Raw genomic sequence first — 12,688 nt, 5'->3', positions numbered from 1 at the left:
CAGGATGAGGATCTTCTTACAACCTGGAAGTGTCAGTTGGATCGTGATGCTGAGGCTTTGAAAATAAAGGCAAATTCCAGTCAATTGCGCATGGTATGTCTTTCATCTGAAATCTGAATATATGGTATCGGTATACTTTTTGCTGTATTCTTGGATGTAGTGTGTAATTAGAAAAAAAGATCATGGCAGCATTTTTAGACACGGAATAAGTTTTACATATGATGGGTCAGATTGAAAATCAAGGATTTCAAATTTTCAATCTCAGTGAGAAATCTTTGATTTTCTTAGTTACATTCCTTATTTGCATACTTAGCTTCAAAAAATTAAAGCTAAATTATATCTGTGGCATTTTGGCTGTTAGATGTGATTGTGGAGGCAAAACCGCAGAGATAGCGTATCATTAAAGTCTATAACTCTATCATTCCTCTATTTTCAAAACTTGCTTGCTTGAATCTCAAGTCACTCGAAAATAAATCGTTGATAGTATACTTTCTAGAATATGTTACTTTTTCTCTGGTGTACAATACAAGATTATCTGCTTTTCACATAGCACAATTCCATTTCCTGTTTTAAAACAGGGGCATTACAGAAGCTTTAATAAGACTTTATAATTGCATCTCGATTTAGGTGTTGGGACGATTTGGTATAGAGTGTGAAGGCATTGAGACGCTGTGCATAAAGGATCTTACACTTCAAAGAGACAGTATGGCTCTCCCTTTGTTCGGCATGATGACCAGAGTTGACAATGGAATGCTTTTCGAAAAAGTTGACTTTGGATATCTGCATCAGGTGCAGAAAAGATCATTGGATGGGCTCTTAGTGACCATATAAAGCGTAATCCTGATGCTGATCCAGATGTTAGAGTTACTTTGTCTCTTGATAGGTAATTGGCAGCTTGTCCCTGTACATTACTTATCTGTTTCAGTATTCTGTTTCAGTATTGAGTATGAATTTTGGATCCTTGCAGCTTAAAATTTGGAATAGAACTCTTACAGGCTCTTCTAAATGAATCTAAGAACCCGCAGAAGTCTCTCGAGGTTAGCAAATCTTCTTGGAAATTGAATTGGTGTTTACATATATTCACTGTGGCAATTCCTCCTAGTATGTAACAACTGTTACTTTCTTCTGTTGCTTTCAGGACATTATGACAGAACATGAGTTTGTAAAGAGGCTTTTTAGTGATGTTATTTCTCCCAGGGACATTGGTGTTACATTTGATGACATTGGGGCACTTGAGAATGTCAAAGACACTTTAAAGGAATTGGTTATGCTTCCTTTACAACGGCCTAAACTTTTCCGCAAGGGGCAATTAACAAAGGTGGTTATCTTATCTGCATTAGGTTTTAGTAAAATCCCATAATGTTTTACTATGTCCTGCCTTAAACAGATCTATGAAGGGATCACCTTTTGATTTGTGTGTGGCAGTATACATGTTCATAAGTTTTGTGGACCTTTTGATTTGTGTGTGCCAGTATACACGGACATAGGCTTTTTACTATGTCCTAGCTGATAATTTGGCTTTCCTAAAAAAAGAAATTTTGTATAATTTAGTTGTTAAAGTTATGCATTGGTGGAGTCCTAATCAGTCTGCTTCTGTACTTCTCTATGTGCAGCCTTGTAGAGGAGTTCTCTTATTTGGACCTCCTGGAACTGGAAAGACCATGCTTGCAAAGGCAGTGGCAACGGAAGCTGGTGCTAACTTCATTAACATCTCAATGTCAAGGGTAACAGAATATATTTTAAAAGTTGGACTCTACCAAATTGTACCAATTTATACACAGAATCTCTTGTTCAAACTTGTGTTCTTCTCAATATTGCAGTGGTTTGGTAAGGGTGTGAGTTATGTCAAAGCTGTCTTCGCGATGGCTAGTAGAATTTCCCCTAGCATTATCTTTTTCGACGAGGTAATTTCTCATGGTCAATGCCTGGACGGGTTTTGCTTGTAATCAGATTACTGACACTGACAGAGTTCCAATATTTTACTATCTTGTAGCTGGACAGCATGATAGGCCGAAGCCAAAACCCGGGGGAGTTCATGATACATTGGGACGGTCTGACGACAAAGGAAACGGAACGTGTTCTGGTTCTTGCAGCCACAAACAGACCTTTTGACCTTGATGAGGCTGTCATTAGAAGGTTGCCTCGTAGGTAATATATAAATAGCTTCCTTGAGGGACTAAGCTTTCTGTCAAATTGACATGTCGTGAAAAGTTTATGGTATTGACTTTTTGTGCAGGTTGATGGTGGGACTACCAGATGCTCTGGATAGAGCAAAGATATTAAAGGTTATTCTCGCAAAAGAAGTCTTGTCCCCTGATTTGGATATTGATGGAGTTGCTAGTATGACTGATGGATATTCTGGAAGCGATCTTAAGGTAACTCCTTTAGCTTTGTTATGGTCTGTCAAAATGATAAGAAATGCAAAGTAATGCTCATGTATTTCCATGTTACATGCTCTTTTGGTGCGTGCAGAATCTATGTGTTACTGCTGCCCACCGTCCAATCATGGAGATATTGGAGATGGAAAAAACTGTAAGTCGTCTTTGTGTTGAACAACCAAGGAAACTAAATTTATGTTGCCCAAAATTTCTCTATATAGTAAAAATATGCTTAATGATGGGATTTGGCGGTAGGAGCGAGATGCTGCTCTGGCCGAAGGCAGAGTTCCTCCAGCTCGAAGTGGAAGTCCTGATATCCGAGCTTTGAACATGGAGGATTTCAAATACGCAGTTGACCTCGTATGACTTTTTACTTGTGTTTTTTTCTTTCTTTCTTTCTTTCATATCTGTCTCTGGCTTTCAGAGAAATGTAACTGTTATCGATGGTGTTGAATCAGGTGAGTGTGAGCGTCTCATCAGAGTCTGCGAGCGTGACAGCGCTTCAACAATGGAATGAACTATACGGGGAAGGTGGATCTAAAAGGAACCAGTCACTCAGCTACTACATGTAGGATTGAATCTAGTTTAGAAACCTCAACTCAATTTCGTCTAGAAAAAGAAAAAAAAAAAGATAGCTTTGAACGATTGTATATAATTTGTTTGCGTGAAGCATAAATGACGTAAAAAGAAACTTTTGGACATTTTCTCCAACAAAGGTCGACGAAGTTAGCAACAAAATCGAAAGAGTCGACTAAACCGGATGGTCAATACTTCAATATCATCCGGTTTGGTTTGATTGAACATGCGCTTCTGTTTTGCCGACACGCAAACTTGGATTCGGCAAGCAGACTGTGTGAGTAATTTTGCATTGTCTTTGTAATGTATTTTCTGATTCTCCATGGAAAAGGGGTTGGTCCAGTTGCAGAAATGGCATAATTTGAGGGTTTCAGTGAATCGTTTTCGAAAAGGATCTTCTTTTTCAAATTACTTCTCCTCCTCTGCTATTGCTAGCGATGTGAGTTCACGAGATGGTCGAAAAGGAAAGAACTTTACAGTCTCTTACCTTGTTGATTCACTTGGTTTAGCTAAAAAGCTCGCTGAATCGATTTCTAGGAAAGTCAGTTTCGAGAACAAGGGATTCTGTTCTGAGTCTTTTGAGAAGCTATGGGTTCACAGATTCTCAGATCTCCAGCATCGTTACGGGTTATCCAACAGTGCTTGTACTAGATGCTGAGAAGTCACTTGGTCCCAAGCTTCAGTTTTTGCAGTCCAGAGGAGGAGGTTCAAGCTCTGAGCTCACTCAGATTGTTTCTTCAGTTCCTAAAATCTTGGCAGTGAAAGAAGAAAAAGCTATCAGTATATACTAGTTCGTCAACAACATCTCTTTCTTTGCTCAAGGGTAGTAAGCAGGAGAATAAGACCAGAAATTTATCGGTTTTGAGAGATTTGGGCATGCCTCACAAGTTGTTATTCTCAGTGCTCATCTCTGATTATGGACTTGTCTGTGGAAAAGAAAGATTTGAAGAGTCCCTCAAGAAAGTTGTTGACATTGGTTTTAAACCGACCACCTCAAAGTTCATCGATGCTCTCTGGGCATTATTAAAGGATTCAGTGACCAAAGGATAAAAGAAAAAGTAAATGACTATAAAAAAGGTTAGGCCTTTCTATGGGAGATGTATGGGTAATATTCATGAAGTTTCCAATGTTTCTTGGATTCTCGGAGAAGAAGATAGGGAACTCCATTGATACATTTCTAGACCTAGGATTCACCACAGATGAGTTTACGTTGATGGTCAAGCTTTTTCCTTCGTGCATTGGATGTTCTGCAGAGTCGGTGAAGAACAAGACTGAGTTTCTGGTGAAGAATATGAAATGGCCACTAAAGGTTGTGGTTTCATACCCACATGTACTTGGATTAAGCATGGTGAAGAGGATTGTACCAAGGTGTAATGTAATCAAAGCTCTTATGTCCAAAGGATTTATCAGAACTGAACTGCCTGCAATGTCTTCAGTGTTGATGACTACTGATCAAGCTTTCTTAAACAAGTATGTGATGAAACATAATTACAAGCAGCTCGTGCCTGCGTTAATGGCTATCTTCACCAGAAATCGAGTTTCACTCAATGACCACCTACAAGTAGAACAATGAGCAACGTTAGAGATTGTTGTTCTTTGTGTTAGTTTTTGATTTATCAGTGAAGCAGAGGAAAAGCTTCTGCTTTTTGAGTACCTGAAACCATTTAGGCTTTCACTATCTCAATCTTACCCGGATCCAACATGTTTCCTTCTGTATGCAATAAAGTCAGAAATTTATCTGTTCTGTGAGAACCGGGCGTGCCTCAGTGGTTCTTACTCCCCTTGCTCATCTGTAGTAGCAGCACTGTCTGTGGTTTATTTATTTTAGAATTGTAAGTTTTGAATTCCTTCTCCGATAACTCTCAGGTTAGTAGTCTAGAAACAACAATGCAGCCATAGCCGATGGGGACATGTGAATCCAAATGATATATATATATATATATATATATATATATATATGCTAATTTTGTTCTTCGAAATCATTTATTTTCTGAATTTTAAGTGACCTTGTTCATCTGGGAGGTATGTGTGAATATTTGTACTGTTTCTTATATTCTGTTTGATGAACCTATCGTCCTTTCTTGATATATCTTGAGTGTAATTTCTGTAATCACATATCATGTTTCGCCAGTGTGTTTCTTTTTGTTAGCAATGCTTTTGAATATGCATTTATTCACTGAATTTTGCTGATGGACCTAGCGGCTCTCGACGACTGATCATAGTATGACGTTTCGAGGAGTTTTTGCTGGTCATAAGAAGACACTCTCGTGTGTTTAAAAGGCTAGTGCATACACTCGGAGTTTATTTCTCAGTCCTCCTGCAACACAACTTGAGTAAAATTTGTTTCTGATGCTCTGTTCAGTCGTTTCAGTCACTATATGAATCATCAGAAAATGGAAGCCACAAAAGGCAGCTCGTATGTGAACACCTCAGGTGAGTTATCAGTTTGCAATAAACTCATAACAGCTGGTTACATTCTAAAGACTGCCTTGTAACAGGTTACACCTCTTTCCTTTTTTAACAGTCAAGGTTCCACTGGATGCTAGCTTGAGGCCTGATGGACTTTGTGTTTTCTGAGAGAGTGACAAATATGTCTCTGGATCCGAACCGATTCTTTCTATATGTAATCCAACTCTGAAAAATAACTTGAAACTCTAACTTTTCCTTTGGTTGATATTATGATATAGCAAAAGAGCTTTTGAATACATGTTTGGGGTTACAGTCTATAATTCATGCTTGTATCTTGATCGATTTAGATTTGGCTCTTTCTTCATGTACACAGAAGATGAATCATTCATTAGGTTCAAATTATCCTCTTTTGGGTCATAATCTAAAGAAACTATAGTCGAAAAAGGTAGACACTTTTTGTGTGTACTTCATATTTTTCGATATTAAGCTTAAGTATACAATACCAAAGAGAACGTCTCAGCAGTTAGCATCTCTATCAAAGGATTCTTTCTTTTTAAGTTTGAAGTTTGAAGCAACAAGAGCTCATAAACCCTAAATTTCGTCTTTTTAAAAATCAATTGGCGTAAGTTTCGCTGTGTGTTAGCCTTTGCCATGTATTCTCTGATACTCCATGGAAGAAGGTTGGTCGAGTTGCAGAAATGGCGTCAATTGAGAGTTACAGTGCAAAAGTCATTTGCTTTTTTCTCATCCGCTAGTGCTGGAGATTTGGGTCCTAGAGTAGGTCGTAAAGGTGAGAACTTTACAGTCTCTTACCTCGTTGATTCATTGGGTTTCAGTACAAAGCTCGCAGAATCGATTTCGAAAAACGTCAGCTTCGAGGACAAGTCAAATCCTGATTCTGTTCTGAACCTTCTTAGGGTTTATGGGTTCACAGAATCTCAGATCTCCAGCATCATTACGGACTATCCACGATTGTTTATGGCAGATGCTGAGAAGTCACTTGCTCCAAAGCTTCGATTTTTGCAGTCCAGAGGAGCTTCGAGCTCTGAGCTCACTGAGATTGTTTCTACAGTTCCTAAAATCTTGGGAAAGAAAGGGGACAAAACTATCAGTAGATACTATGATTTCGTCAAAGTCATTATAGACGCGGATAAGAGTTCCAAGATATGTCATTCTTTGCCGGAGGGTAGTAAGCAGGAGAATAAAATCAGAAATCTTTTGGTTTTGAGAGAATTGGGTGTGTCTCAGAGGTTGCTATTCTCATTGCTTACATCCAATGCGAAATATGTCTGTGGAAAAGAAAGATTTGAAGAATCTTTCAAGAAGGTCGTGGAGATGGGTTTTGATCCAAGTACCTCAAAGTTTTTGGTAGCTCTGCGTGTTGTTTTCGGTTTGAGAGAGGTAACCATAGAAGAAAAAGTCAGTGCTTATGAAAAGTTAGGTGTGGCCGTGAGCGATGTATGGGAAATGTTCAAGAAGTGGCCAAGCTTTCTGGGATACTCAGAGAAGAAGATAGTTCAGACGTTTGAAACCCTCAAGAAGTGTGGACTACTCGAAGAAGAGATCCCCTCAGTGTTCAAGAAGTGTCCGCAATGCATTGGTGCTTCAGAGAAGAAGATATTGAACTCTATTGAAACATTTCTAGGCCTAGGATTCAGCAGAGATGAGTTTGCGAAGATAGCCAAGATCCATCCTAAGTGCATTGGATATTCAGCAGAGACGGTGAAGACAAAGACTGAATTTCTGGTGAATAAGATGAATTGGCCACTAAGAGAGATGGCTTTGTTCCCTACAGTACTTGGATACAGCATGAAGAAGAGGATTGTCCCGAGGTGTAACGTAATCAAAGCTCTCATGTCAAAAGGATTGCTAAGAAGCCAACTCCCTCCATTGTCGTCTGTCTTGGCATGCACCGATGAGGCCTTCTTAAACAGGTATGTGAGGAACCATGATGACAAGGAGCTGGTGCCTGAGTTGATGGCCATCTTCGCTAGAGGTCGTGTTTCATAGATGAAAAGGCTTGTCAAGGATTGTGCTCTTGTTTTTGAGTATCTAAAACCTTGATTTTAGACTTCAAAAGCAAGCCAACTAGGAAAAGTAACTTTAAATGTAATTTTGAATTGGTAGCCTAGAAACAGCAATGCAGCCAAATAGCTGACATGGGAATCCAATTCTTGAAGTTTAAACCCAATATTTAAATGTGGTTATAGTATCATGGTTTTTTCGAACTGCAGATATGGATTGGAATGATGCAATGCAGGTCCTGAGTTGTTGGATTGGTCATGTGAGCCTTTTTGGCTCCTTAATTAGTGTTTGATCTTTGGTTTCACTAAATTCTTAAATGTTTTGGGATTGGTGGGGGTACTTAAATCACAGCTGGTCATGTAAGCCTTTCAAAATCTTGCTCTGTGGTTACTTTAATAGAATATTTCTTCCATCATATGATTTGTAGTGGATTGATTTTCTTTATTCTCAGATTGGTGATCGTAGTCTTTACTATCTCACATACTCACATCATTAGAACTCATCTCGTGGTCTTTACTGTGAATACGCAAAGAAAATATCTATCAAATCATATTAAAGTTTACACAACAAATCATATTAAAGTTTAATTATCTATCAAATACAGAGTAGTACCACCATTGTGCTTGCGTATATATACTTTAATTATGTATAGGATCACTTTTGGTTTTGACAGTAAGGAGATTACAAATGTACTCTGGTATGCATACATTTGGCGTGATGCATGCCAGAATGTGAGATCCTAGTGAACCAAACTGCAACATATGTTATCTGAAGATGACTTGAAAATCAATGAGGCTAAAATATGAAAATCCGGGTTTGTAGTTGTGTTCTTCAATAGGGAAAATGTATTTGATGAGAGTCATTTACACGGATATGGATTGAATTCTGATTCTTGAAACTTTAAAATCCCAGAATAAATCTTTAAATTAGATCATGGTTTTTTTAACTGCAGATATGGATTGTAATGATTCAATGCAGCTTATAGTGATACAAATCAATTAAGAATGCAAAACCTTTAAGTTAAAGGCTTTAACCGAACTAACCAAATTTAACCAAATATTATTCGAGTTTTTAAAGTATTCTAAAGCGTTTTGGTTCAACAGGCAACAAAAATTGAATTTGTCTATAACCGAACCGTATTAGACAACATTTTCAAAATCAAAATTAAAAGAGGGGTTTTGCCTAAACCCTAAAGATCTCTGCTTTTTTCTGTTTTATCTGTAACTGATCGATGAGTAGAAATCGCTTGTCGAATGAGTAAACCCTAAAGATCTCTGCTTTTTTTCTTTTTTTTTTTCACTTCACTAACCACGCGGCTCGTCTTGTCGAATTGAAACTGATCGTTGGGTAGCGATCGCTTCTAAACTTTAGGGGTTTGCTGGGTTCTGTTCTTCCTGCTCTTCTGCGTCTTTAGGTAATCTTTGAATTCGTCTTTGGTCATGTATTCTCTGATACTCCATGGCAAAAAGTTGTGCGAGTTGCAGAAATGGCGTCATTTGAGTTTTGCAGTGCAAAATGCATCTTATTTTTCCAATTCCTTCTCCTCTGTCGCTACTGCTGCTTATAGAGATGGTCGTAAAGGTAGGAACTTTACAGTCTCTTACCTCGTTGATTCATTGGGTTTGACTAGAAAAGTAGCTGAATCGATCTCAATGAGAGTCAGTTTCGAGGACAAGGGCAATGCTGATTCAGTTCTGAGTCTTTTTAGAGGTCATGGGTTCACTGATTCTCAGATCTCAAGCATCGTTACGGACTATCCAACATTGCTTGTATTAGATGCTGAGAAAAAACTTGCTCCCAAGCTTCAGTTTTTGCAGTCAAGAGGAGCTTCAAGCTCTGAGTTCACTCAGATTGTTTCTACAGTTCCTGAAATCTTGGGAAAGAAAGCTGCCAAAACTATAAGCAGATACTATGGTTTCATCAAAGAGATTATAGAGGCAGATAAGAGTTCCAATTATGAAAAGTTATGTCAATCTTCGCCAGAGGGTAGTAGACAGTGGAATAAAATCAGGAATGTTTTGGTTCTGAGAGAGTTGGGTGTGCCTCAGAGGATTTTATTCTCCTTGCTCATCTCTGATGCCCAACCTGTTTGTGGAAAAATAAATTTTGAAGAATCACTCAAGAAAGTTGTTGAGATGGGTTTTGTTCCAACCTCCTCAAAGTTTGTCCAAGCTCTTAAGGTTGTTTACAGATACAGCGACAAAAGAATAGAAGAAAAAGTCAACGTCTGTAAAGGGTTAGGCTTTTCTGAGGGAGATGTATGGGAAATGTTCAAGAAGTGTCCTAGCTTTCTGAATCACTCGGAGAAGAAGATAGTTCGGAGCATTGAGACCCTGAAGAAGTGTGGACTAGTCGAAGACGAGGTCCTTTCACTGATGAAGAAGTTTCCGCAATGCGTTGGTGCTTCAGAGAAGAAGATATTGAACTGCATTGAAACATTTCTTTGCCTCGGATTCAGCAGAGATGAGTTTGTTATACTAGCCAAGCGCTTTCCCCAGTGTCTTATTTTATCTGCAGAGACTGTGACAAAGAAGACTGAGTTTGTGGTGAAGAAGATGAATTGGCCTCTAAGGTCTGTGATTACAACCCCTGCGATGCTTGGATACAGCATGCAGAAGAGGACTGTCCCAAGGTGTAATGTAATTAAAGCTCTCATGTCAAAAGGTTTGCTCGAAAGTGAACTCCCTCCAATGTCGTCTGTTTTGGTATGTACCAATGAAGAGTTCTTAAACAAGTATGTGCGTAACCATGATGACAAGGAGCTTGTGCATGAGTTGATGGCTATTTTCACCAAAGACCGTATTTTATAGATCACAAGGCTTGTCAAGAATTTTGCTTTTATTATGAATATTTCTGAAACCTTGATTTTTGACTTCAAAAGCAATAAAATGTGAGGTTGAGTCTCTTTTCTGATATATCACACTGAGGTTGGTAGCCTAGAAACAGCAATGCAGCCAAATAGCAGACATCTGTATCCAAACTATATAGTTGTTGATTTTTTATTTTTCTAAGTCATTTATCTTCTGTTCGTTTGGACTCTTTGAGTTCTTGGATTGGTCTGATTTCAGTATCATGTATTGGATCATGGTGTTTATGAACTGCAGATATGGATTGGAATGATGCAATGCAGAGTTCTTGGATTGGTCATGTAAGCCTTTCTCGTTTATTTTATCAGTGTTTGATCTATTGGTCTTCCCTGAGAAGCTTTAATTTCACTAAATTCCTTTGGGGTTGGAGATAAAATCCTCTCTTATGATACTTCAAAATCTTGCTGCGAGATTCTTTTCCAAGTTATTTGAACTTCGTCTATGTCATTAGTTCATCCGATTTGAGGAATGATTGTTTATCTCTGATTGAAGATTTTGGGCATAATTTTAACCAAAGAATTATAATAAGATTAACTCTATTTGCAACAAATAGGACCTTATCCTTCAAGAGAATATTGGAAAACAACCTTATTTCGTCAGAGAATATTTGGAAAGATCTTATCTTTATGAAGAGGCGGTTGCTTTTTCCCAAATCCACGAGGATTAGGGTTAAGGAGATTTTTCAATAAAAGGAGAGCTACATCGACGTAAAGGCTGTAAAGTTGAGATCAAAATATAACTCTGACTATCAAAATATTCAAAACCAAACAAGAAAAAGTTTTTTTTTTTTTTTTCCATGTAAAAGAATTTTTTTAAAAGAGTTGGTGTACTCGTCGTCTAAACAACAATCACTTTCTTGTTCATTAAGAGATGACAGTAATGATGTTGGAGGACCTTTGGGTAGAGGACATACTCTGTCGCGTTCCGGCCATATCTCTCAAGCGGTTGCGATCTACTTGCAAGCAATGGAACAATTTATTCAGCAATAGCAGATTCACTAGAATGCACTTGGAGAAAGGCGCAAAGCAGTTTCTTGTTCTCATGTTGAAGAACGGTAGAGTTTGCTCGATGAGTGTCAAACTCCATGGAACAAAACCATATGTAATGGCCACATGTGAACGTAGCCTAATCGATCCTGGTAGTTCAGTTCAAGAACAAATCGTGATCTCTCATGTTTTTCACTGCGACGGCTTATTGTTATGCACCGAAAACGACTATATAATGGTGGTTTGGAACCCGTTAACGGTGACAAGAAGACAAACGACTGCTATGCTCTCGGATCCTGCCAAGACAAGAAATCTGGCAATAAAAGCTACAAAATATTGAGTTATGGTTACAACCAAGATCAATTCGAAATATATGATATTAACTCAAACTCATGGAGGACTCTTGATGCCACTCCTAACTGCCAATTAGTTTGTGAACAAAGCGGCGCGTCTTTGAAAGGGAAGACTTACTGGATTGCTTCACAAGGAAAGGAGGAGAAACATCCCGGCATATTCTTAGTCAGCTTTGATTATACTAGCGAAAAATTTGAACGTCTTACGGGTCAGATTCCTATAGTTATGGATGATCAAAATGCTTCTCTATCGGTCGTTAGAGAAGAGAAACTCGCCGTGTTGTTAAAACACGAATATACATCAAAAGCTGAGGTATGGCTGACAAATAAGATTGATGAAACCAAAGCGATATCATGGAGCAAGGTGTTTGCATTGGATTTGAGCCCTCACCTCGAATATTCGCATGATATAAGTTTCTTGCTCTATGAGGAGAAGAAAGTCCTCGTGATGTGTGATCATTCCAGCTGCAAAAACAGGGTATACATTGTTGGAGAGGACAATAGATTCACACGACAGTCTTTTGGAGACGAAGATGCTTGGCCTTTTCTGTTTAATTATGTTCCAAGCTTGACTCAAATCCAGCAAGGTGCCTCCGGAGGCAAAAGAAAAAGAGGCGAATAACAAAGCTTCTTTTTCTTTTTCTTTCTTAGTTATCTTGGGTTGGATTAACTTTAATACAGTTTTTAATTCTTATGATCAATAAAGATTTCTATTGTTATTGTCGCCTCCAAATAATTAATACGACTAATATATACCTTGTTCTATTTCTTATGGTGACTACAAAATTCGTGTTTTCACTAAATATATGTATATCGCAAACATCCACTAAACATTATCAACTTTCCAACGTTAACTGAGACTATCTTGCTTCCCTAATACTCACACACATTACTCCATTAATTAATATGATAGCTTTAATTTATAGAAAAATTACAACATTGAAGTCATCGATTTGAAAGTTTTGGACCTCGAGTTTTCGAAAAATTGTTTCTGCTGGCATAAAACTCTAGCTTTTGTCTCTTGTTTTGTTTTGAATGGTTGTATTGTTTTGTTGTATTTTTTTTTTTTTTTTTTTTTTTTTTTTTTTAAAAAA

At 38.0% G+C, this 12,688-nt stretch overlaps 4 protein-coding genes across 4 annotated transcripts in view; all 4 read left to right on the top strand.

Annotated features, from left to right (window-relative positions):
* The window catches only part of LOC104752866, a 9,390-nt gene extending 6,311 nt beyond the window's left edge, over positions 1-3,079 (top strand). The window contains exons 15-26 of the mRNA XM_010475123.2: positions 4-93; positions 628-703; positions 790-883; positions 968-1,037; positions 1,139-1,318; positions 1,614-1,724; positions 1,821-1,904; positions 1,994-2,148; positions 2,237-2,375; positions 2,473-2,532; positions 2,634-2,738; positions 2,837-3,079. Coding sequence (XP_010473425.1) covers positions 4-93; positions 628-703; positions 790-883; positions 968-1,037; positions 1,139-1,318; positions 1,614-1,724; positions 1,821-1,904; positions 1,994-2,148; positions 2,237-2,375; positions 2,473-2,532; positions 2,634-2,738; positions 2,837-2,950 — 1,278 coding nt within the window. The 3' untranslated portion in view covers positions 2,951-3,079. The remainder of the gene's footprint in view (positions 1-3; positions 94-627; positions 704-789; positions 884-967; positions 1,038-1,138; positions 1,319-1,613; positions 1,725-1,820; positions 1,905-1,993; positions 2,149-2,236; positions 2,376-2,472; positions 2,533-2,633; positions 2,739-2,836) is intronic.
* LOC104752865 (transcription termination factor MTERF15, mitochondrial-like) lies at positions 3,124-7,554 on the top strand. Its single transcript, XM_010475122.2, has 2 exons — positions 3,124-5,387; positions 5,479-7,554. Exon 2 carries the CDS (start codon positions 6,015-6,017, stop codon positions 7,371-7,373), a length of 1,359 nt encoding a protein of 452 aa, XP_010473424.1. The 5' UTR covers positions 3,124-5,387; positions 5,479-6,014; the 3' UTR covers positions 7,374-7,554.
* On the top strand, positions 8,570-10,301 carry LOC104752864. Its single transcript, XM_010475121.1, has one exon. It carries the CDS (start codon positions 8,828-8,830, stop codon positions 10,196-10,198), a length of 1,371 nt encoding a protein of 456 aa, XP_010473423.1. The 5' UTR covers positions 8,570-8,827; the 3' UTR covers positions 10,199-10,301.
* Positions 11,126-12,216, top strand: LOC104754123 (probable F-box protein At5g47300). The gene is made up of 2 exons (XM_019237869.1): positions 11,126-11,493; positions 11,568-12,216. Exons 1-2 carry the CDS (start codon positions 11,126-11,128, stop codon positions 12,214-12,216), a joined length of 1,017 nt encoding a protein of 338 aa, XP_019093414.1.

The sequence above is a fragment of the Camelina sativa genome, chromosome 16 (assembly GCF_000633955.1).
Source record: "Camelina sativa cultivar DH55 chromosome 16, Cs, whole genome shotgun sequence".
NCBI lineage: Eukaryota > Viridiplantae > Streptophyta > Magnoliopsida > Brassicales > Brassicaceae > Camelina > Camelina sativa.
This window is presented reverse-complemented; position numbering and strand designations above follow the sequence as displayed.

Bases quoted from the DNA above. Each gene is read 5' to 3' on its own strand.
- LOC104752865 (XM_010475122.2), top strand. From the start codon at position 6,015: ATGTATTCTCTGATACTCCATGGAAGAAGGTTGGTCGAGTTGCAGAAA.
- LOC104752864 (XM_010475121.1), top strand. From the start codon at position 8,828: ATGTATTCTCTGATACTCCATGGCAAAAAGTTGTGCGAGTTGCAGAAA.
- LOC104754123 (XM_019237869.1), top strand. From the start codon at position 11,126: ATGACAGTAATGATGTTGGAGGACCTTTGGGTAGAGGACATACTCTGT. The intron at 11,494-11,567 runs GTTAACGGTGAC...TGGCAATAAAAG, and splicing joins ATAATGGTGGTTTGGAACCC to CTACAAAATATTGAGTTATG.